Source organism: Leguminivora glycinivorella, chromosome Z (assembly GCF_023078275.1).
Source record: "Leguminivora glycinivorella isolate SPB_JAAS2020 chromosome Z, LegGlyc_1.1, whole genome shotgun sequence".
Taxonomy (NCBI): Eukaryota; Metazoa; Arthropoda; class Insecta; order Lepidoptera; family Tortricidae; genus Leguminivora; species Leguminivora glycinivorella.
The window spans coordinates 37856417-37882204 of record NC_062998.1 but is presented as its reverse complement, the minus strand read 5'-3'; the positions used below and the strand labels follow the sequence as shown (position 1 = coordinate 37882204).

The following is a 25788-nucleotide window of genomic DNA, read 5'->3' as shown; positions in this document are numbered from 1 at the left end:
AATGTTTAAATGGGTTTATCATACAAATCATTTTTTTCATAAATGCTTGTCAATCGAAAAAGTACAAACAAACAAAGTATTATACCATTCCAAACGCCAGGTGGAATAACTGTTTAAGGCCCACTTGCACCAACCTCTTAACTCAGGGTTAGTGGGCTGTCATCTGTCAAATTCCATATAAAATGACCATTTTACATGGAATTTGACAGATGACAGCCCACTAACCCTGAGTTAAGTGATTGGTGCAAGTGGGCCTTAGAGGTTTTATTTTTATTGGTGGAGAGTTGATGACTGCAGATGATTAATTTGTGCTTACAAAAAAGTAATAAGACAAGGTATAGAAATCATCACTTATTTATGCCGGTGACTGTACGCCTATATTGTCTCATGAATCACCCTGGTGATTGGCAATATTGGTATATGTTTAGCCGTGAGGTGTGACGGAGGTATACGTAAGTCCTTGGACATTCGAATGTGGACCGGACGACGCCGCTGGAAAGTGACCATGAGCGCGACGATGGTTGTGTAATGAGGTTCCCTGAAACAAAATAAAATGTATGTCTATATCCTTTCAAATCCACTAGAGAAAGTGGTTTTAAAATAGTGCCAAAAAACTGCACTTGATGAAATTCTGACCCTCACATTAATGGTTGTTCTAGAGTAAAAAAAGCCGGATAGATGCTCCCGTTGGATAAGTGCCTCACTTTCCAAATATCTAAATTCCCTATATAAGTAGATGCATCATCTATCCATAGGATCCATACGGGCAGTCGGGCATCTATGCACAAAAGCATCTTTTGGGAAAACGGAAATTTTGTGTAACAATAAATAATGACAGACAATAATGTAAGACATAAGACCAGACTACATATTTCAATTACAATTATTCACATAGAATAAAGGATTTTTTTAGTTATTAGGCTTTTTCAAAGAGTATGGCATTTATTCGTGTTTTATCCTATTATTGTTTATACGCTTAGATATTTCTTCCTCTTTATTTTCGTTTAATCTCAATAAAGAGTTTCATAACCGTCCTCTATATCTGGACCACCCTTTAATTATAAGTATAGTGATAGAAATTATGTACTTGTACTGTAACCTAATCATGTATCTAATGTTTATAGATGTACTGCACTGAGATGAAAAAATGAGCATTGAAAGTAGCTCTGTAGCGGAGCCGCTTAGTTCTTCCTTCACGATATAAGCCACACTTGGTGAGAATCAAGGGCGAGTAAGCGATAACCAATCATAAGTTGTAGGTAGATTCAATGTCGGCAAAAGAGACCTTTAGGTATAGGTGATTAAAATACGTCTGCTAGAAATGTACCTATACATAAATTACACAAAGCACCTATGCGTGCCTCTGGAAACCTGAAGGTGACCACGCAAGCTTGCCAATTAAAACTGTCCATTGAAAACAGCCATATCAAAAAGTCTAGTCATTTTAAGGAAATATTTTTTAATACACATCAAATCTCGGTAAAGCTACAAAGCCAATATTGATTTATATCGATTCGTGCAATCATGCCAATACCGAAAGTCACTTCATAAAAATCACAAATGAAAATACATTTTCAGCCCTATTATAGCTATGAAGTAGTAGTAGTATTAATAGTTATTTGTTATACAAGGGGGCAAAGTTGTATATTAACGCCGAGTGTGGAATTGAAAAACGAGCAATTGAAAGGATTCTATAGTTGAACCACGAGCGAAGCGAGTGGTTCGAGAATAGAATCCTGAACTTGCGAGTTTTTTAACACACGAGAAGTAAAATACATTTGCACCCGAGTGTAACACAAAACTTTTCCCCTCACTATAGCGAGGAAACTACAACGCAAAAAATGCGTTTATCACTGCTTCCTGTAGTTCCACAGGTGGTAAATCATCTTTATTACTAGATTCACCTACTTTTATAAATTTTAAAGCAGTTAATTTGACTTTATTCAAGGTAGGTAGGTAAGGTAGAAATTACTTTACCCACTAGTGGATAAAATGCGTTTTTACCCGCTGGTATTAAAGGGCAAAACACGTGTTTCCGAGCTAGTGAGGGGAAAAATAATATATGAAGTTGAATACAGTTTTGAACAAAAACTCCGACTGCAAGACAGAGAAAGCAATTAAGTTAATAATGGAGAAGCTGAAATAACAAAAACTATCAACCCGGAACACCCTAGAACACTAGGTATCTGAAATATTTACCAATTACAACTATATAAGTGGAACGATCCTTTTCATTCGTCTGACTCACGCTTGTATGGAGCATTCCGCAATATTCGAATTTGACGCGAGCGGAGCCACGGGCAAAAGCGACTTGATTATATACAGAGGCAGAGAACAGGCGGTCTTATTGCTAAAAATAGTATGTGCCCCGAAAACTCACAGTAAAAAGTTTTTTGATTTCTTTATTCAATTTCATGCATCACCTCTCCTTCAGCTGTTGAGCATAAAATGGCGTCGTCGCACGAATAATATCACGTGTGTTTTAACGATACGACACATCTTGCCGTAGGTCGTACAACGATACGACGCCGTGTCGTACGGCGACGATTTTACGGTTTACGTTGTAGATTTCCTCGACACGACGTCGCATCGTGCCACGATACGATGTCGTATCATGTAATTGTGCGCAGGCCCTAAGAGTACGATATCGTAATTAATTCTCATCTCATATAAGGAATTAATAAAAGTAAACAGAATATCTGCACAATAAACATTTCTATATTTTGTATATTAGTATCATGTGGATCCGCTGCAGAGTACCTATGCAATATGCACCCCAGAGGAGTCACTTTCAATGTCCATTATTTCGTCTCCTAGTGCAGGTACACCCATAAACGTTACACGAGTACATGTAAGTCACGGGTAGATCTGTTCACCATATCTTGTTTCCTCGTGTTAGACCGTGTACCTGAATAAATCGGTCACCACACACTTCGCAGATGTACGGCTTGTCGCCAGTGTGCCTGCGCACGTGCAGTGTGAGATCGTTGCTCTGCGAAAAGGCCTTGTCACAATACGTGCATTTATACGGTTTGTGACCAGTATGTACTCGCATATGACGTGACAGTTTGTTGCTACGCGAGAATCCTGTGAACGTATAAACAAATACATTGGTTAACGCAAAGGGCTTGTGAAAGTAACATTAGTAGATAATAATGTTTTCTCCATTATAATGAAAAATATTTCCATCTATTTAATTGATAATTTATTGTTCTTGAAAGTTTCTTGGCCTTATCTTTTCAAGATAGCTTTTACTTTTGATATCGACCAAGTACCCGAACGTTAAAATAACACAAGAAAAAATGGGAGATATTAAACCTGAAAATTTTGGATATCAAATATAGGTAGCAAGGTTCATATCACGGATCATTAATGCTTCATGGAAACTGGATCAAGATGAATTAGGCCTAAATCTCGCCAAAAACCATCGTATTCGCGTCAAAATAGTTATCAAAAATGCTCATGAGACTGGCAAAATTCAGTCGAAATTGCGAGCTAACTAGGAAAAGATATGAAACATAGGGACGGGACGGACGAACGATCAATGAGTCGTTTACAAGAGATGTCCCATAATTAGGTACAACGTCACCCATATTTACGTCACAGTGACATCCGAAGGTACCTATAGTATAACTATAACCAGTCTAACATGACCTCAGTAAAAGTTGTACGGTTTTCGAGTTATTACCGAAATTAAGATATTTTGAGAAGCTTCCACTTTGTTTTCTTTTGTTTTTAAACAGGAAATTATTTGGAAAGCTTTAATAGTTATTTGTTTTACAAGGGGTCAAAGTTGTTGTTTAACCGCACGTGCCAATATTGATACCCGAGCATGCGAAAGATTCCAATATTAAAATAATAGTACATTATGATACAAGTGCAGAACAGAGGAAGTTCAAAACGAGTCGCAATCAATTTCAATTTCTTCATCATCTCAGAATGCTCTTCTTTCATATCGCCCACCAGAAAATGCCGCCACAAAGCCCAAACGGAAAATTGATCAGATCAATCTCCGACCGCTCTAAATAACTCAATTCCAAAACTATAAGGTTGACTAAGTGCCTTATTCACAGTAGGTAAGACAAGTTCAAACTAACTCATTTAGGTTAAGAAAAAAAAAAAAAAAAAAAAAATTAAATCCTCTTTTCCGCACTTGTGTCATAATGTACAGTCAACCAATTGGAACCAGTGACCACCGTAGAACTATGTCATAGTGACGTTATAAATCAGATTATAAGAAATCTCTTACTGCTTGTTATTTTGACATGGTTGTAGAGTAGCGAAAAGTTCCAATCGGTTGACTGTACTAATAAATCATGCACGAAATAAAGCATCAGATAATTATAAGAAACACATGGAAGTTACTTATTTTTAAGCACAATTTATATTTAAATAATAAATCGAATAGAAAGTCTAAATGAGCTGACCGTGACGTCACTCAACACGATTTCATATTAATTCCATATTAGCAAATCGTTTTGACAGTCCTTAAAAAGAAGCTGATTTGACTAGAAGGAAATTAACCTATTAGGTACCATCTTCACCACATCCAACCCAATCCAACGCGTCCAACACTTCTTCCAGCTGACTGCAACCTCAGTGTTCATTTTTGCAGGATGGATAATATGGATATCTCAATTTACATCCACGGATCACTGAACACAGAACTGGTGCTTTCTACACTCTTGCCCCTTTAGCACAACTTGCCTTGTCGCGCGCGAGTCCATACATCAAGCGCGACTTCAAGTATGGACTCGCGCGCGACAAGGCAAGTTGTGCTAAAGGGTCTGATGTGGGTTATCGAGATTGGGTTAGACGAGAAATACGGTCCCAATTAGGGTTTGCTCCCGGGAAATGCCGGTACCGAAAGTACCGGGAATTCCCGGGATTTTCAGCCAAGCAAAGAACCGGGAAATGGGATTGAAAAATCTCGGTACTTTCGGGAAAAATAAATGTAACGTGTAGCAAAAATGGCTATACACGTTACATTTATTTCTGTTTATATAATATTCATACTGTTAAAAAATAGGCGCACAGTATAGGAACTGTATGTGTTTTATAAAATACTAAGGGTGTTTTGATAGCGACTGATGTAGAAGTGTTACATTTAAAGACATAAGAAAATATCGCAAGTGGCGCTAGTGTCGCATTACCCTACGCCTTAATATAATCATCATATATCTTTTTACAGATATTTAGTCTAACGAAATGGGTCAAATCGTTTAAACTGAGATTCTAAAAGTTTTAATCCAGTGTTTAGACCTGTGGTCTATTTCTCGAAGCCCCAAATTACAAGATAAAGGCTAAGGTCATAATATACACGGTGTAACATGAGAAAACCGAAAATAATATTACAACGTATTCCTGATCACATAAGACTAAAATGTCATATAAACAACTCTTCTGGATTACGCCTACTTTCAGAATTATTAGCATTAAAAAAATAAAAATCGACCAAGTGTGAGTCGGACTCGCCCACCGAGGGTTCCGTATCCGAACAAACTTTCAATAGTTAAAGTAATCTCATGTTTTTCATAATACTCTAAAGACTTATCTATACCTTGTACTTTTGGCTGTTGAAAAAAGTGTAAACAAACCGGAGCCGTCAAATTTGACCCTTACCCCTGGGGGTAGTGAACCTTTTAAGGCCAGATCGAAGAACACAATTGTAGGTGGCTACTTACTTGGTACTTTTTATTTATGGTGAGCCAATTTTAATGATTATAAACGCTTATTAAATGGTAAGTAAGGTGAGAGTATCAATGCGATTCCTTGTATTTTAGGTATTAAAAAAACTGTGAACAAACCGTCAAATAGTTGTTTATCAGATAACAGGTTTGGTTCCTGTTAAAATTTTCGTATTTAAAAATAATTGAGCTCACTATAGTCCTTTCCATTCCAAAAACATATACTTTCGCTTACTCTTACCAAATACACATGTACAAGACAAAACGAGTGTAAGTACAAGTTTATAATGGGTCGGCAAACGCACATTGCTAATGTGAAACCAGAAAACTGGAGAAGATGCGAAGAACATGTCATCAAGGAAGAGAAGAAAATAAAAGAGTTAGACAACAAAATTGACGATTTGGCCGACAGAATAATAATAAATGTGACATAATCATCTTCGTCTTCATCCTCATCGTCGTCATCGTCCTCATCAGAATAAAATAACGTATATATGTATATTTTTAAGTATAACGCAATACTTTATAATTATGTTTTCACCATTAAACACATGGAATAGAACAAAATATTTTTATTTTATTTATTTATTTCATATTTTTTTATTATTTTATAAGCATATCAAATTTGGAACAGATGATGATTGATAACAAGCAATGGAAAATGTCAAACAGATAAAATTGAAAATCGCGTAAGGTCTAGTACCTTTCTATTTTAGTAGTGTTACACCCAGATTAAAATGCAACCATGAGTTTTAAACCTCTGCAAAATTGGGTACTTTTTGGTTGATGATTCCCTGAAGAAAATAATAATATTCATTAAATGTAATGACGATATGTTTGTATTCATGAAGGTGTATTATGTTTCGTCAAATTAAACAAAATTACATGTTAGTGGAATGAAATGGAAAATAGTAGTGAGCTCAATTTATTTTTAAATAGAGAAAAAAATTCAGGAACCAAACGTTACCTAATAAACAACCCTCAAATGTGACAGCTCCGGTTTGTTTACACTTTTTTCAACAGCCAAAAGTACAAGGTATAGAAGTAGACACTCTCACATAACATCTACGAACATGTGCAGACATCAGACATAAAACAACGAAGAACAAAAATACAAAAGTGTTCATCACGAAATGGACCCAACTCAGCATAACGCTAGCCTTGTGGCCAGCGCTGATCTTCCGTTGGGCCCATTTGGTGATACTACGACAGATAACACATAAAAATAAAAACAAACAAACACAAAATTACAATTTTAACACTATAGGCACAGAAATTTATAATTCCAATATTTATCAATAACAAACTTAAAAAGTATTACAATTACAGATGTAGTGTGAAAAGCTTTTCCTTCGTATTCTTACGAAAACGTACGAACGTGTCATACTATTTCAGTCAGTACAAGGCGTACTGTCACTGTTTGAACGAACGATTCCAGAAAAATACAAAGGAAACCCTTTTCGCACTACATCTGTACAATGATACTATTAAATAAAGCAAACAAAGAAAGAATTATAATATCAGAACGCAGCGCGCACTTGCCACTTGCTACTAGCGCCAGCGGCGACTTTATGAAATAATTGACAGATTCAGCAAAGCAAAAATTATTGTCGCTCAATGAAAACCAAACCATATTAAAATTAAGACGTAATATTATAAAATTCACTACCGCAGTAATCAATTCATAAATGTTGCTACTCAAGTGCAACTTGCTACTGATCAATGCATTCTGCAACATAGAGCACGACTGGTGTAATTCTAACCTCAAACATAATTTTATTATGAATAACCTAACCACAAAATTAAATTTTGAAAAAACCCCGACCGCGACCTAGTGGACCGATTTTCATGAAACATGGCTAAGAACACTCCCGACTAACACAGCTTTCAAATAAAAAAAACTAAATCGAAATCGGTTCATCCGTTCGGGAGCTACGATGCCACAGACAGACACACACAGACAGACAGACAGACAGACAGACAGACAGACAGACAGACAGACACGTCAAACTTATAACACCCCGTCGTTTTTGCGTCGGGGGTTAAAAATGAAGACAATCAAGAAAAAGGAGTGACATAACAATGCAAAAGGGACAAAAAACGTACGGTAAGTCAATATGAAAACGAGAATACGGAATAAATAATATAATTAACATGATTATATGCAGCCTGAGTCATTACTCAAACCATCGTGTGATAGTTGGTGTGAGTACATTACAAATTACTTATCATTTCTCAGTACAAAACGCTCTTTTGATTGCGATGATACTATTATCGGGCATAATCTAACTATCCCGGTTGAAATGTCCGGATGTCAAAAAGTTACAAGTCACACATTGCAAATAACCTAACCACAAAATTAAAATTTTGATCGTCAAAAGAACACTCCCGACTAACTCAGCTTTCAGTCAAATCACATTCATCCGTTCGGGAAAACAGACAGACACACACACAGACAGACAAACAGACAGACAGACAGACAGACAGACAGACGGACAGACAGACAGACAGACACGTCAAACTTATAACACCCCTTCGTTTTTGCGTCGGGGGTTAAAAAGTTTCAGAAAAAAAAATGTATTTTTTGTGTCAGTTTTAGGAATGACATTTACTTTTTATGTGAAAATACATTAAAAAAACGCACAATTTTTTTGTGAAAGTTTTCTTGACTTAATATAACATTCTTAGAACAATTAGAGATTATCCTCATAGAGAATAATTTAATTTGTATTTTTAGTAGACACACTACTATTTTAACTACAAATAATGCGGGGCGCCATAAGCCTTCGGTAATTGTGTCATATACTTGAAAATTTCGACCCTTGCCACCGTGTCCGAATGGCCGAGTGGTTTAGGCATCCGTCGCGATAACGGAGGACGCTGGTTCGTATCCAGCTTTGAACACTTGGAGGCCTTGGTCACTTTTTCTTTGTATATGACATTTATTTCAGTTAATATAACATTTTATCTTTCTTTTGGCCTCAGAAATGAGTTGTTAAAATCTTTCGGATTCCTCATGTTACACCGTGTATATTATTGTTCAACGAACTGTGGTAATCTGTAGACTGTTTACATTGATTTATTTTGATAAACATATGTGACTGTGTTTAGTAAAATTTTGTCGATTGCTATAAATCCTCTTTGTCAGTTTATTCATACAAGCAAATCTAAGCTCTCAATGGTAAGCGACAAAGTGGGACGTTTTACTAAAGACACTCACATATGTTTTCATCTTATAAACATATTAAAAAACCGTTTCGGAACGGAATAGCCAAATACGATTCGAATATTATTATGTTACCCATTTTAATGAGCTTTGTCGGTTGCGCATACGTCCCGCGGCGTCGTACTTGTATACGAACATCGCCCATAACGCCGTAAGCGCCATCGATAATAAGGTCCCTTTACCCAGATAACGTCACATATAAGGCCTTAATTTTCAAAAAGATAATAATTATTTTAGCAGAAACGTCAGCATTCGATAGGCACAAATTAACTTGACTGCTATTGCTATGTGCTATTTATTTCTTACATGTGACAGAAATACAGCGTGTTATTTAAATTGTTATTATTTTTTTTACATTTCTTAGGATCAATATTAGGAGGGTTAACCCACCATTTTCTATGGAATTTGACAGTTGACAGCCCACTAACCCTGAGTTAAGTGGTGGGTGCAAAATGCAAGTAGGGACAGAACCAAACTACTGACAAACGACGATGTCTAGAAACTTCAAATATTTTTATATTCGTGCAATTCGGAAGTAACAAAGTAAGTAGATACCAATCCACTATTATTAAGTAATACAAATATTGATGAATAAAAGGACGTTATTATGAAACAATATTTGGCCAAATATGTCTATGGACATATAATATCTAATTCGAAGAATAATGCCGTAGGTATAGATACTCCTGCAAATACACTTCAATTAAGTATAAGTCCAACAAGATGTGACAGAAATATGCGACGATGATAAACAAATCAATAACTAGCTTTTTATCAGAACAAAAAATATATTTATGATTCACGTGCAAAGCCTCTTCTCTAGAGATGGGCACAGTTATATTAATATCTGCAACCTTCAAATTTATGTAATTTCAATATTTATTTGATTGTAGAAATTATGTTTTGCTAATATTTTGTAATAAATAGTAGCCTTACTTATATGATTACAATTTACAACTTGCACGTTTTCAAATAATTCATATCATGCAATACTTATTTAAAAAAATACCATTACTAATGCATCCGAATTAAATAGAACAAACAAACAAACAAATGTGATCAACCCTATCACCCAATTCTGTTTTATTACCTTACTAGCTTTTGCCCGCGGCTTCGCTCGCGTTAGAAAGAGACAAAAAGTAGCCTATGTCACTCTCCATCCCTTCAACTATCTCCACTTAAAAAACCACTTCAATACGTCGCTCCGTTTTGCCGTGAAAGACGGACAAACAAACAGACACACACACTTTCCCATTTATAATATTAGTATGGATTAGTCTTTTTCAGTTTTGTAAGAAAATAATTAGTTCCATTCCATGCCTAGAAGGTTCATGGGGAGACAGTTTAGTGACCTTCTAAGCATGTAATGGCACATATATTATTAAGATCCCATATTTTCTTTAGTTGACAAACTATGAAAAATAAAATATGTGATGAAAGACGTTTCGTATTTGGCTATTCGTTGCAATTTTAATACTTGAGTTGTTGTAACAGGTTTACAACTCAAGTTGAAAAATTGATATTGATCTTAGGATTCTATACAATGAGGAATTTCTGAATCGTTTTTCACGCCCGGCGGTGACGCTGAGGCGCCAGGTCTCTCTGGCAATAAATTTCAAAATCCAGCAATCAAATAAATTTAATATAATCGGTGGATTTAGATTTTTTTTTTTTCAATATGACCTGGCGCCTCTGTATCGCCGCCGCACGATTCCGAACACCCTTACTATTATACAAGATTTGTAAGTTCCTCTTTTTGACACATGACAGCGTCTACAAAACGTAAACCCGCGCGACCTAGTGAAATTTTAAATATTTCGCTTGCTTTAAACATAATCTAACACATGTTATAGTTTTGCGGATCTTCGTTCGTTAGTATTTTACGATATTAATTTATCAGTATCACCCAGCATTTACCTATTAAGGTACAGCGGGGCAAATCTCGACTGGGGGGCAAACGTAACTAGTCCATTTTTTCCATATTCTACAATGTTTGCATTATTAAATAGAGTGTCCACCAGTTATATATGGTTGGCGTGTTCAATTGATAGAACTCAACATCATAGTATAATAATGGAAAAAATGGACTAGTTACAATTGCCCCCCAGTCAAGATTTGCCCCGCTGTATTTCATTTAATCATTAATTTTTATTATTTTTACTAGTGCTGTGGCAGAGTATGTCATTACGATTCAAATGACATTCCAGTAAGTTGACAGAAATATTATGTTTTATAATATACTATACTTTTAAAACCAAGTAAAAATTACAATAAAATTGAATAAGATGAAGAACAGGTTTATTAAAACAATAATGAAAAAATCATGAACGTACACTGACCGTTTTGTTTAAGCGCCTCCTTCTACAGGGAGCTGCAAAATTGCAAGGAGAAATTATGAATGAATTCATTTATATATTACACCTCGTGTGTTCATAAGTTTTGAGACGAATTTAAAAAGTTGAATTTGAAATAAGAACATGCCCGCAGCTTGCATCCAGTGTTTCAAATTTTGAATTTGGAACCTTTTAATTTTAAAAAGGATATTTTATTCGATTATTTGTCATTCTTTATCGAGATGGCGGGAAAGAAACAGTTACGGTCAACGGTGATTTCGTTGTATGAAGCCGGTGCAAACCCTATGGAGATTTTCAATCAGATTAAAAGTATTGGAGCTAGTCGCAATTTTGTATATTATACCTTGAAGAGGTACAGGGACACCCAATCAATTGCTGATCGACCAAGAACCGGCCGTCCGCGATCGGTAAGGACTCCAGCAAATATTAAATTGATCAGGGAACGACTCCGTCGTAATCCGTGCCGCACACAAAAGAAAATGGCTCTTCAAACTCGGAGAAAAGTTCATTATTTAAATGATCGCCTTCGAAAAATGCGGCGTGTTCGATGTCGGATGCCGCTAAGGACACACGATCCTAAAAAATTTTATTCACTGATGAAAAAATATTTACAGTTGAAGAAAAATTTAACAGACAAAATAACAAAATCAATGCAAAAAGCTCGAAGGACATCTCGGCTAACGTGCGAAACGTCCAACGTACCCATCACCCTGCTAGCGTCATGGTATGGTGGGGCGTTTCGTATGAAGGTGTTACTCCGCTACATTTCTGTCAACAGGGGGTCAAAGTCAAGGCACAAAATTATCAGAATGACATACTAGAGAAAGTTGTAAAACTCTTATCTACCACCTTATTCACTGGAAAAGACTGGATTTTCCAACAAGATTCTGCTCCGTCTCATAAAGCGAAATCTACCCAGAAGTGGCTAAAAGACAATTTACCCAGCTTTATTAGGACTGACGAATGGCCTTCGTCAAGCCCCGATTTAAACCCGTTGGATTATGCTTTGTGGACAGAGTTGGAGCTAAGAGCATGCCGAAAAACACATCCGAACCTTCAGTCCCTAAAACGCACGCTAGTGAGAGAATCGAAACGAATCCCCATAGAAAAGGTGCGTGCCGCTATTGACGAGTGGCCAGCCCGCTTAAAGGCCTGTATAAAAAAACAAGGCGGTCATTTCGAGTAAATTTTATTTATTTATTAATTATTTATTGTATATCGATAGTCCTATGTTTGACATATTACAATAAGTTTCAGTTTTTTATAGTGTCAGTTTTTATCTCGTCTCAAAACGTATGAACACACGAGGTATATATATATATATTCTCCGTGTACTTTCGCAGCTGATAGTACAGTCAGCCAAAAAAGTGGTTAACCTTTTTTCGACCTTATGTGTTAAAATAGAGTCGAAAAGTGGTAAACAACTTTTTTGGCTGACCGTACACAGGGCCTAATCGATAATCGCTAGATTTGGCAAACGATAAGTCTTAGCCACATCGCATCATATGTACCTACTTCAAAATAAATGTGTCAAAAAGAAGAACCTACAGCTTCGGGACAATAGCATCAAATATCTAGTGAACGGCTGAAGTGGTCAAAACGCAACATTTTTTATGTTACGATATTGCCACTTGGCCATCACTATCATTTGATACCAACTGTGCTTGAAGGATGACTATCAAGGTATCTACATCTAGCCAACTCCGTAGCGTATTGTAGACGTAATGATAAGATTGTCACATCGGCTAGACCGGTTGAACCTTATTCGATTGGAACGAGATACATAATTCAATGCATCCAATTGAAGTACCCAATGACTTGACACCGTTTGAGTATAAATTGTTTGTGAACAAAATTATAGATAAGTGAACACGCAAAACCTTGGGCATACATTCTTGTTTACAATTTTTGCTGTGGTCGGTATGGTTTTTTTGGCATGCCACAATTCTAATCGCTATTACATATGTACCTAAAGAATTCGTTTTCATCATACTTAGATAACAGAACGAAATCACTTTGCACGGAAAAAACAATTACCGATTACCTATATAGTCTGACCAGAAAGATTAGAAATTAATAAGTGGCAACATCATGATTCATGATGGTGGTAGTGGTCATGTATTTGTGTTGTCATGTTTGGTCATGACCCTTTCAATTCAATATATTATATGAGAAAAAGTTGCTACTTTTTAATTTCTACTCGTTTTGGTCAGACTGTACCTAAAGACACTTGGAGAAATCTAAATAGGTATGAATATTTTTTTTAGAATCTTGTGAAGAAGGTAATGTAATGAGTCCAAAGAAAAACCACCAGAAAGTGGAAAAAAACAAGATGCAAATGACAAAATATTAGAAACTTGGAACAAACTGCGTTCTTCATTTATTATATAATGAAAAAAGATCTTTGTCATGTTAATAAAACACGAATTATTAAATCAGTGAGAAAATCTGACAAAGTCCAAACGACACTTTTCAAAGATAGTCCTAAGCAAGTAAGCAACGAGCCAAGAAAATGATCCAGAACAACGAACATTCAAAACCACAGTTAAAGTTATAATATCAATGAATTTGCAAATAACTCAGGTTGAACTACTGGCAACACTGTCGCCGCCGTCACAAAGTGATTAACAATAAACGATCAATATTCGAGCGATCGAATATACATAAATACATATATCTCTTCCTCCCAGAATAAATTTACGCTATGGAAAATGTTTTGATATTACATATTTTAATTTAAGTATATTAACCAGAGACAACCTAAGAGTTTTTTATGGTAAATATTAGATGCGCAAAATAGTATTTTTAATGCTCTATTATTTTATAAGTTTAAAACCGAATGAAATCTAACAGGTTATGTCAAAATATTTCCATCCTAAGTTAATATCGAGACAGTAAAATGAGGACCACGGGTGTATGAAAAATTTCGTCTTAATTTTTCTGTGCCCAAGATTTGGCGTGTTCGTCCTTATCCTCTTTTGACACTTTCTTTTTCTTTCATCCTCACAAACGTCCTTGCTGTGGGTAATTAACAAAATATATTATATATATATAAAACTTTCTTTAGAAAGCTTTTTATATTCGTTTAAGTGGCGCCACACCTTTGGTTGATATTGGGTGGTGACAGTTAAACGATATGGGTCACATTGTAAAATCCGAGGTTCCTAAAGATTGAATCCCAGGCATGGTCACTACTCGATAGGCCAGCAGGGTTAGCACATGATTGCCGCGAGAGTATGTCGCCGCGAGATAGATCACACGTCTTCTTCTAACTGTATTAGTAAGTCCTTATGTTACCAATACAGTTAGAAGAAGACGTGTGATCTATAGGTAGTCTATCTCGTGGCGACATACTCTCGCGGAAATAATGTGCTAACCCTGCACACCGGTCATCAAAAATAAAAATTGGCAGGTTTAAGGAGTCACAAGAACTTAATCGTCTCCTAACAATATAAATTTTACTTTCATTTTGAAACATAATGCTGAAATAACATATAATTGCAAGCAACTGCTACCAAAATCTAGTATTATAGTACAGTCAGCTGCAGAGAAAAGTAGACACCCCTGCATACAAATTTGTATGCACGGGGGTCTACGTTTCTCTGCAGCTGACTGTACGTAAAGCGAGCCCAAAAGTGGCGAGTCCTTCTCGCAAAATGTCTCCTTATCTAGCGTAGCGTAATAATAGCGTATTCACTTTATTGCTTTCTTACTGGTAAACAGGCCAATATAAAATGTGGCTTTTCATCACAGACAACATCACAAATAGCTACCGATTCAAAAAACACCATATTACAAGAATTTTGCAAATTGATATATCAAAACTTAGACTACAATGGGATTCTACTTAGAGGACTGCCTTTTTTTAATTTCAGTTACGTAATTTTCAATTCAGTTTACATAATTAAAGTCCAACAAAAATTTGGCTAGCAATCGAAAGACAAGAGACATGTGTATAACAATAAAGTTATTTTAATAATAAAACTACCGTGAGACACTGACATATTAAACATGTAAAATCGACAACAACACACACACGACAATTTTACGTGAGTTACCCGATTTTACATGTTTAATAAAGTTGATCGTCATACCGTAGAATTTTATGGGAAATATACTAATCAATGGTAACGAGTTCTCTTCGATTGTACACCGAGATGTTTCCGTAAGAAACATAAGCAGCCGATTATGACGTACGAGTAATAATGAGGATGAGCACAAGACTGTGGTTAAATTGTAGATCAGTTAACTTTAACACCGGTGCTCCATTTTCTCGTCTTGAGTCCAATCCAACAAAATAAACTGCAGGTAATCAAACAGCCAACCACAAAATTCCAAACAGGGTACAATCTTAATCAAGCGCATTGAAACAAGATGGTATTATTCAATTATTATATTAGAGCGGCTTCAATTGGGGTCGAAACAAAAGAATATCAAAAAGTGGTTGTTCACAAGTTAGCTCTATGTTCATTTGGCAAGTAATTTAGAGCACCAAATATTCAGCCGCGAACAGGTTTAGATTTTAGTAACACTGGATAAAAACCAAGAAATCCATTTTTTGAGAATAGATGAAGCAAAAAGACACCAAATCAAGAAATGAAAACGAAATTAATTTTCAAATTGTACGATTTTCAATATAATTAAGTGACCTAACTGGCACAATCGTGCATGAAAACAAGCACTGCCGCTTGGACAAAACAGAAATTAAGATATCTGACATATGGCAAAGCTTTATTAACTTTTTATATTATTATCAGCTATGGTAATTAAACAAAAGATATGGAAATTAATATTTCATATTATTTATTTTAGGTAAGCTACCTATACATGCATCTGCATGCATGAACAGACAAGCATATGTTACTTCAGCATGTTAAAATGTAGGTATCGCGTATCGTGTTCAACTTTGTCACTTGCTTTAAGAAGGCAGAGTATGTTAACTTCAATTATGTGGCGACGCTTCGTCGCGACGACTAAGCTCTTGTGACTCAAAATATAAATATAATAATATTGATAATAATTGTAAAAATACTTTAAACCTTTTCCACAAACCACACAAATACATGGTTTCTCTCCTGTATGCGAACGTCTATGACATTGCAGATCCGATGACCGGGGAAAACCTGTAATACAATTACAAATAAAAATAAATCTTCATAAAATAAATGTACAGTGTAGTGACGTCTAAGGTTTTGTGTAAGATTATAGAAGATTAACCGACCGAAGAGACGCGATGATAGCGCGAGCGGGTTTATAGTTCGTTCAGCGATGAACTAGTTCATCTATAGCTAAGGCCCCGGCTAATTTTTCAGATTTTGAGTTTGTAACTTTCTTTTATCTCAGTAAGAGTTCTAAACACGAATATAATTTGTAGTTGTACGAGTAAGTGTTAAGAGCTGACACGAACGGAATGAACGAAAAGTCCTGATAAAACCGTGTCGGATCTTGCTCGCCTAAAAGTATGGCGTTATTCACATTAGTCGAGTGACGGGTACGACACCGCGCCGCCCGCACCCTTCGCGCCGCCGACCGAACCGTTTAAAATACGGGCCCGACACCCGACCGACCTGTAGGAATAGAAGCGCCGATACCCGATTAAAATCAGGATCCTACATCCAGTCTAGTTTCAAAATCGCTCTCCTTTTGATGCAACTGGCAAATCATATTACTTTTTAGCTACCGGGTGTTTTTAATCTAATTTTGGGTCGCTGAATCCGAATTTGCTGGTAGCCCTCGGGAAATCTTGACCGGAAGTCATAATTAATTATTTGAAAAAAATGGGGTATCTACATAGAAAACCGGTTGCTAAAAAGTAATATGATTTGCCAGTTACATCAATTTTTTTGAAAATGTTGGAATCAGACTAATAGTGGAAGCAAAGATAAATAATAGAGAGCTTACCTTTGCCACAAAAGTCGCATTTGTAAGGTTTCTCGCCGGTGTGTCGTCTCATGTGGACGATCAGGTTGGAGGAGTTGGAGAAACTGCGCCCGCAGTACAGACACAAGCAGTTGTTGCTGGCGCTTTTATCGCGGTGCACCTCGTGGACGCGCTTGTGGGAACTGGAGATGTAAGAAATGGGTGCCCTCTAATTCGCCTATCATGATTTGGCATAACATAATTGCATGAATATAACATTGAATAGACATACATAACATTAAAAAGCATAATATTGCGCATAATAATGATTGCTTCGTAATTGAAATATGCATAACATTTTATTAGGTGTAACTTCAATTATCCTAAAATTAATTACTATAATTCTAAAGAACAAGCAGACTCGATAGGTCGCCCTGATCTCCTGCGGTGGCCGCGTTTGTTTGGAAATGATTTTCCTAAACGGAGGTTTGTCTGTGGGACACGAATATTATGCCAAATCATATTAAGAGTATTAAATTATGCTAATTAAGTAATTAATATAGACCCGTAACGAAGACGAAATGGATAATAATCTTCTCTCTAAAGGCCGGTATACACTTCAAATGCTATATAAATGCCGCATTGAAATTAAAATGTCAATGCGGCATTTACAGTTTAAATATTGATTGGTACGGTTCCATACATAATAGGGCGGTTTAATTAACACATTCACTGCGAACAGCAGATTATTAGTATTATTACTTCCTACAAATGGGCTCTAACAAACACATTGAAGTGGATCAGTTGTTTCTAGACCACGCCCAAGATGTTTGTTTTTTAACTCACCGTAAATTGTCTCTTCTATGAAACTTCTTTTTACACACATCACATTCAAACAGTTTTTCACTCGCCATATGCTGTTTGGTATGCCTAGCAAGTAAATCTTTTCTGAAACAAAAGTAAATTAAAATATTATGGAAGTTCATATCTCGAATTACTATTTTATTTATTTATTAAAGTGGTGTTGTCACTTGTCGGTTGAACCAATATTGTAGGCAATATATTTAATTTCATTCATTTAATTTATGAGTCTCTTCTCGACGTGCACTAATGTAAATAATCAAACATCAAATGGGCAGGTAAATCAAATATATTTTACCAGGATGTACGAACGTGATAATCCCATGATCCTACTTTTGTGTGAACGGTATAATAACACATCTTCAAAAAGGAATTGGGTGAATCAACTTTTTCTTGCCTGTTATTGCCATGGTTACGGTCCCCTGAGTCACGGTGATTTTATGCAAAATTATGCTACTTAAACTATGCAAACATGAATTTTTCTGGTGTTAACAAGCCCTTCCCTTAATTTGCCACCTACAAACATGGACTGCATGCATGCTTGCATAATGTCAGTAGCATAATTTTGCATAAAACCAGCGTAACTCGGGGGACCGTAACCATGGCAATAACAGGCAAGAAAAAGTTTATTCGCCCAATTACACAATTTAATTGGTACCTATCCACCTACTGTTGGAACAAAAACTAATAATAATAAATTACTGGGTCAGATGAAGAAGGCGGTGATCTTGGACACGGCGCGGATAGTCCGACGGTTCCTGTGTCTGCAGCCCTAACCATCGGCAGCTTGGGCCCTGCCCCGTTGCTGGCGGCACCCTAGGTTAGGTTTTTTTTATAATATTTTTATATTTTTTTACTGTTTTGTAAGTACTTTTGTATTTTACTTTTATATTCTTATTATAACTAGCCTAGCCTAAGAGAAAAGATAAATAAATGAATAATAAATTACTCACCTATAGAAACTTCTTTTACAAGTATCACATTGATATTGTCTCTCGTCCAACTTTGTTTTAGGATCCATAAACTTTACTGAAACACTTTGCCCTTCGTGATAACGTAATATATGTTTATTTAAAGAAATCTCGTAAGCAAATTTAAGCCCACAAGTACTACAAATGTATTTTCTTTCTACTTGCTTGCATATATTCCTGTGGCGGGCGGCAGATTTTACTGATGCAAATACCTGAAACGTATTTTATCAAGTAAGTCCCAACTAGGCCAAATAATAAAACTCTATAATAAAATTATAGCCTGTCAAATAAGTTAAAAAAGGGAGCAATATCATTATTTAATTTAGCACTTTTATCTAGTGACTGCATGGTGGTCACGCATCGGTACAGGCCAGACGCTTGCTAAAGAGAGAGAGAATGTTTAGTTTATATACTTCCGGTATACTTAAATACTCTTAATCAGAGGTTTAGTCTTACATTGAGCCAACTGTACGTAGTACTACTTATTTATTATGTGGCCTTAATTACCTTGCTACAAAGATTGCAGCGCTGTGAGAGTTCTGGATGTTCAGCATCATTGTGGCTAGTAAGATCACTTTCCGATAAAAACACTCTACTGCAAATACTGCATACTTCAAGAGTATTCATGTTTTCCTGCAACACAATGAGAAACTTTGAATGACATTGTCCACATTGTTTATTCAACAATTACAATATTTTCACCACACCACCGTAAAGGCTCTATTGATATTTCAAAAACGAATGAAAACGTTTATACACAAGGGTGCAAAGTTATTTCATACAAATTTTAACTTGATGCTCAGAGCTAGCTTGTAGAATTTAACATGTAAATGAAGGTCTTGTCTTGAATAATAAATGTTCAATAAATTGATGAACTCAATTTAGTCTGATGTTGTACAGTTAATATTTTCCTTGTGTTGGTGTGGTATTATATTATATTCAATATTGGAATCTTTCGCTTGCTCGAGTATCAATATTGGCATATGCAGTTAAAAATATTGGGTTGGTAAGAAAGTAATGAGCGATCGATTGAATTCCACATAAAATTTTTGAGAGAGTTCTAGAATCTTCTATGGCCGAAAGTATATAAAGGGCGAGTCGCACAGTTTCTCGTCAGTCATTCACTAGCTGTCGCCGAGCTAATATAAGGAAGAAAATGGACGAATTAAAAGTGCATGTAAGGCATTGCTTACTATATGAATTTCAGTCTGGCCATTCAGCCGCCGAAGCAGTGCGTAATATATGTCAGCGTATTGCTCCTGAAGTTATGTCTGAGGCCACGGCGAAACGATGGTTCCAGCGGTTTCGTAGTGGCGACTTTTCATTATCAGATCAACCTAAGTCTGGTCGACCGGTGAAGATTGATGTAGCCAAATTAAAAACCTTAATTGAAGGAGATCCGAGGCTAACGAGTCGTACTCTTGCTACCGAGTTAGGCTGCTCTCATGTCACCATAGAAACACATTTACACGAGTTGGGAAAATACTACAAATACAGTGTTTGGATACCGCACGAACTTGATAGAGATCAACTAAACCGCCGTGCCGATATCTGCATACAACTTCTGTCTTTTCGCCGCACATTCAACTGGTTGGACCATCTTATCCATGGAGATGAAAAATGGGTCTTATATATAAATCACACACGCAAACGTCAGTGGCTAGCTCCAAACGAAAAAGGAATAGAGGCACCAAAAACAGAGCCTCACCCGAAAAAAGTTATGCTGTCCGTTTGGTGGGATATTCATGATATTATTCACTGGGAACTCCTACCAAGTGGAATGATTGTTACCGCATCAGTATACTGTAATCAGCTTGAAAATTTAAACCAAAAAATCTGTCAGAATCGTCCACAGCATGCTAAAGTTTTTTTCTTACACGACAATGCTCGCCCACATATTGCAAAAGTGACTCGGCTAAAGCTATTGGAGCTAGGTTTGAAAGTGATACCTCATCCACCGTACTCTCCAGACTTGGCACCTACGGATTACGCATTGTTCAGATCGCTAAGCAATGCCTTGAATGAAAAAAAGTTCGATGATCAAGCCCATCTACGACAGTACATAGCTGAGTTTTTTTAATCTAAACCTAAGAACTTCTTCGCCGATGCTATTCATTCTTTACCAGAACGATGGAGACAAGTAGTAGATAACGAAGGCCGTTGTATTTTTGATAAATGATTAAAATAATAAATTAAATAAAAATTACAATATTGGTTATGATTCGCTCATTACTTTCTTACCAACCCAATAACTTTGGCCCCTTGTATAACTAATAACTATTTAACATAACTACCGAAACTAGAGTCCAAACCTAACTTTCAATTCAATCTGACACTCATGTGTAGAATAACCACAAATAAATGGGTCATATTAGAAAGTAGTAATAATTATCACTTACCATATCACCACTTGGATCTAACAGGTCTTGAAGCAATACCTCAGTTAAATAGTTGAGATCTTTGGCATTGTTACTCGGAATACTTAATGTTTCATGTTCCTAAAAATAATAGTCTTGTGTAATGTTAAGTAACTAGCACATCGCTCAATTAAGGGAAGCGAAATTGACTCTAGCCGACAAAAATCGCTCGTTGCGTCGTCGTCGCTGAACGCATGCGTACGCATTATTGCGATTTTTGCTTAAAATACTTACATTTATTATTTTATGACAATTATTTCTTGCATCAAAACAGATGTGTTGCTCAAAATTCAATGTGTTAAGATACATCTTCTTGCACAGCATGCAGCATTGAATCTTTGTACCTGAAAGTATGTAACTCCATTATTAAACAAAAAACAAATAGTTATTTATGCTTTTTCCAATGCCTTTTAGTGATGAAAACACTGAAGTGAGTATTATAGAAACGACGCGAGTTTTAAGGAAATCTGCTATTATTCAACATATAACATACAACATTTTGCAAGGTATGAAAAAAATTGTTATTTATTTTAATCAGAAGTCTGCCAAATTTACCTTTGTGTTCCATCATATGCCCACTTAACTCTAATTGAGTTTTAAATTCATCCTTACAGAATATACAGCTCTTTGTTTTAATAGGGCTGGATTTTATTTGACAACCATTTTCCGATAATTTGTTTATTATAGTCTGGAAAATATAAAATAACAATTTCATCAATAAGACAGTATTCAATTGGAGGTCAGATAGCACTCATCATTCAAATATTTATTTAAAAAGAGTACAGCGGGGCAAACAACTGGGAGTCAATTTTCATCTATTCGATCTTTTTCCATGGTTTACTCTATTAACTTGAGCTCCATATGTAACCACCGAAAACGCGTGCCATATTATATGACCAGTGGACACTATTTAATAATGCAAAAAATTAATACAATATAGAAAAAATCGAGTAATTGAAATTTGCTTCCCAGGCGTAATTGTCCCGCTGTACCCTAATTATCTAAAGTGTAACTCACACTGGTAAGCAACTTTCTTGGTCTACCTCTCTTCTTTGGTCCCATAAGATCAGCATGACTCGTCCACATATGTTTTGTTAAATCATCCGAATTTTCATAACATGTACCACAAAGCGGACAGTATGTACCCTGTTCATCTTCATATTCCACTGTAAATATATTACAACAAACAACTGTTATACTAGTTAGCCATTAGCATTTCCCAAACATCTTATCTCCGTATGAGAAGACAGAAGTCACATGAACTTGAAGAATATCAGTACTATCTGTGGAAATTTGTGAGGGACATGGTAACTGTACCTCTACATAGATATACTGCATAAAATACAGATGTAGCTCTATTTTTAAAGCACAGGCACTGTAGTTTTATACAATCAAGGCAATTTCTATTTGAAAGTCGAATGGAAAGGTTACAGGTTGAGAAGTTTATGATCCCTTTATACACATAGGAATGGAATGCCTCATATTGCTACCTTGCACACTTTAGCAGTAAAAATAAAAGAAATAACTTACCCTTAACAAATTTTTTATCTAGGCTTTCTTTATGTCTAGCCGATGTATCAAACATAGGAAGGCAATTTTTACACTGCTGGTTACATTGATGACCAACATCACCCTCATTTTCATTTTTAATTATGTCTAAAACAAACAAAAAGTAAATAAATATTATAGGACATTCTTACACATATTGACTAAGCCCCACACTCCACAGTAAGTTCAAGAAGGTTTGTGTTGTGGGTACTGACTGAGACAACAATAATATGCTTGACACAGGAACAAATATCTGTGCTCATCACACAAATAAATGCCCTTACCGAGATTTGAACCCAGGACCACAGCTTAGCAGGCAGGGTCACTACCCAAGTACCCACTAGAATGGTTGTCCACAACAATAATCAGCATTTGACTAAAGATTTTACTAGTATTCACATGTCACTAACATTTTTGGATTACCTAATGATAATGACCATTATTAATAATTTATTTATTTATTTAAACTTTATTGCACAGTAAAAAAGATTTACAAAAGGCGAACTTAAGAAGACATTCTCTACCACCTAACCTTTGGGCCAAACAGAGATCAATAAGAGCTAATATATATATATATATATATATATATATATATATATATATATATATATATATATATATATATATATATATATATATATATATATATATATATATATATATACAATATTATATACCTGCCCTATAACTATTAATAATGAATGCTTTGATTACCTAACTCGCTACAGTTTTCAGGTGTGTCGGGCAGAGAAAAGTCAATATCCAAGCCATCATCATTATCATCAGCTGGCTGCTCTTCTTTAACTTCATGTGATGTTATCTGTGAACAACATAGTGATTAGAAAGTATTAATTTTACGTATACATGTAGATAATTCGGGTTGAGCATAGTATTCTAGGCACAGCAGGACATCTAATCCGAACCCTAAAAATTTTACCCCCCTTCAGATTAGTGGAGCGTTCCGATTACACGAGTAACCAAATAATATTCTGAAATTTAAATATGTTTTCATCTGTCAAACATAATTTATAATAATAACTTTCTTTAAAAAATCCAATATTTTAGTTTATCAGGTAGTATTGTATGATAAATAAATATTGTACTTACATTTATAGCTTTCTTTATCAGAGTCTGTAGTGCAGAATTGGTTTCTTGAGATTTTTTTCTAAAATCAAATGCACTGATGGCTTTCTCCTTACACTTCTGGCATATATTTGATGGAAACCCATCACCTGGTTCAATCTGCATGAATAGAAAACTCTGGGTTATGTCTTTGATCATATTCTAAATTGTTTTATATAAAAATTTTTGCAGTAAATTATAAATTAACTATGATTAACCCTAACTAAGCAATGATATAAATGTATCTTAAACTTTGCAAAAACGACTTTACGACGGTGAGAAATATTAAAGATAATCAATCTTTACAAAATTAAACTATTCAAGAAGTGAAGATGCTTGTAGTCTCAAAGTACTAATATTGCAATCATGACTACACTCTGCTATCAAATAAATTGTCAAACTGATTCAAGTATATTTTCTTAAAATAATGGAATTAAGGTGGTGGCCTAGTGGTAAGAGCGAGCGACTTTCCATCCGAAGGTCGCGGGTTTGAACCCCGGCTCGCACCAATGAGTATTTCGGAACTTATGTGCGAAATGTCATTTGATATTTGCCAGTCCCTTTTCCGTGAAGGAAAACATCGTGAAGAAACTGGACTAATTCCAATAAGGCCTAGTTACTCTTCGGGTTGGAAGATCAAATGGCAGACACTTTCGTAAAACTAGTGCCTACGCAAAATCTTGGAATTAGTTGTCAAAGCGGATCCCAGGCTCCCATGAGCCGTGGCACATGCCGGGATAACGCAAGGAGGATGATGATTATAATAACGTTTAAGCTTTTAGTTTATTTATTTAATCTTTATTGCACGAAAGAAAAATCTTGCAGTACAAAAAGGCGGACTTAATGCTTTAAAGCATTCTCCTCTACCAGTCAACCTCGAGGCTAAGCAGAGAGCCTGTGAGCTGTGTTAGTTTGTTTACCAATTTTATAAATAAGCTAAACAACACAGTAAATAGAGCAAGTGTGGACATTTTGAAAACAAGGTTCAAAACAATAATAAAATGGTCTTACCTTTATGCCTGTTATTACGCTTATAACAAAGTCGAAAGTAATCGATTCAGAGTAAACATCAAATATTGAATACGGTACTATTTCTTTAGATAAACACGTTCTGCAAACATTTTCTGTTTTGATAAATTTAATAACGTTTGGAGTCGAAGCCATGTTTTAGATGTAGTTACGATTCGGAATTCTTCCCCTTACAATAATTCGTAAGGAATTATATAACACTTATAGTCTTGCAATGTGGCTTGGCTTTGATACTCAAGACAAGACTAGTTAGTTATTCTGGACTGTGTATTCGGTTTATTTTTGTTCTTTGTGCAGCGTATGAGCGTAGTGTTGAATTGAACATGGCTTCTTTTCTTTTAAACAGTGTTGCCATCAAAGAGTATAATAAAATAATAATATAGTATTATAAATGGTTGCCATTACTAAATTTGTCACTTGCCAGACATTTCGTATTTTCATTACAATAACGCCAATAACATTTTTGTCCTAAAATTCTTTAATAAAGACATAACTTACTACTCTGACAAGTGCGACTAAATTATGTTTCATATAAATAAATACTGGCTAACATAAAGATGGTACTCCTTTACCGCTAGTCTCCATCAAGTCTCCATTCACCCAACAACATGCCCTACATTTGCCCTACATGCCCAACACTATTCGTTCGTTTCGTTCACTCACTTCAACTTCACTCGGTCTAAAATAATATCATTCAATTCAGTATATTTTTTC

The 25788-nt window shown here is 35.6% G+C and overlaps 1 protein-coding gene across 1 annotated transcript; it reads right to left on the bottom strand.

The window, feature by feature from the left end:
- On the bottom strand, positions 1–25396 carry LOC125240858 (zinc finger protein 260-like). Its single transcript, XM_048148999.1, has 15 exons — positions 25057–25396; positions 24031–24165; positions 23638–23743; positions 22906–23031; positions 22393–22541; positions 21931–22063; positions 21610–21719; positions 21358–21456; positions 19466–19591; positions 18941–19170; positions 17973–18074; positions 17169–17329; positions 16307–16390; positions 2909–3087; positions 1–538 (listed from the first exon to the last, which is right to left on the bottom strand). The coding sequence occupies exons 1-15, from the start codon at positions 25207–25209 to the stop codon at positions 425–427; spliced, it is 2007 nt and encodes a 668-aa protein (XP_048004956.1). The 5' UTR covers positions 25210–25396; the 3' UTR covers positions 1–424.
- Positions 25397–25788: the final 392 nt, after the last annotated feature.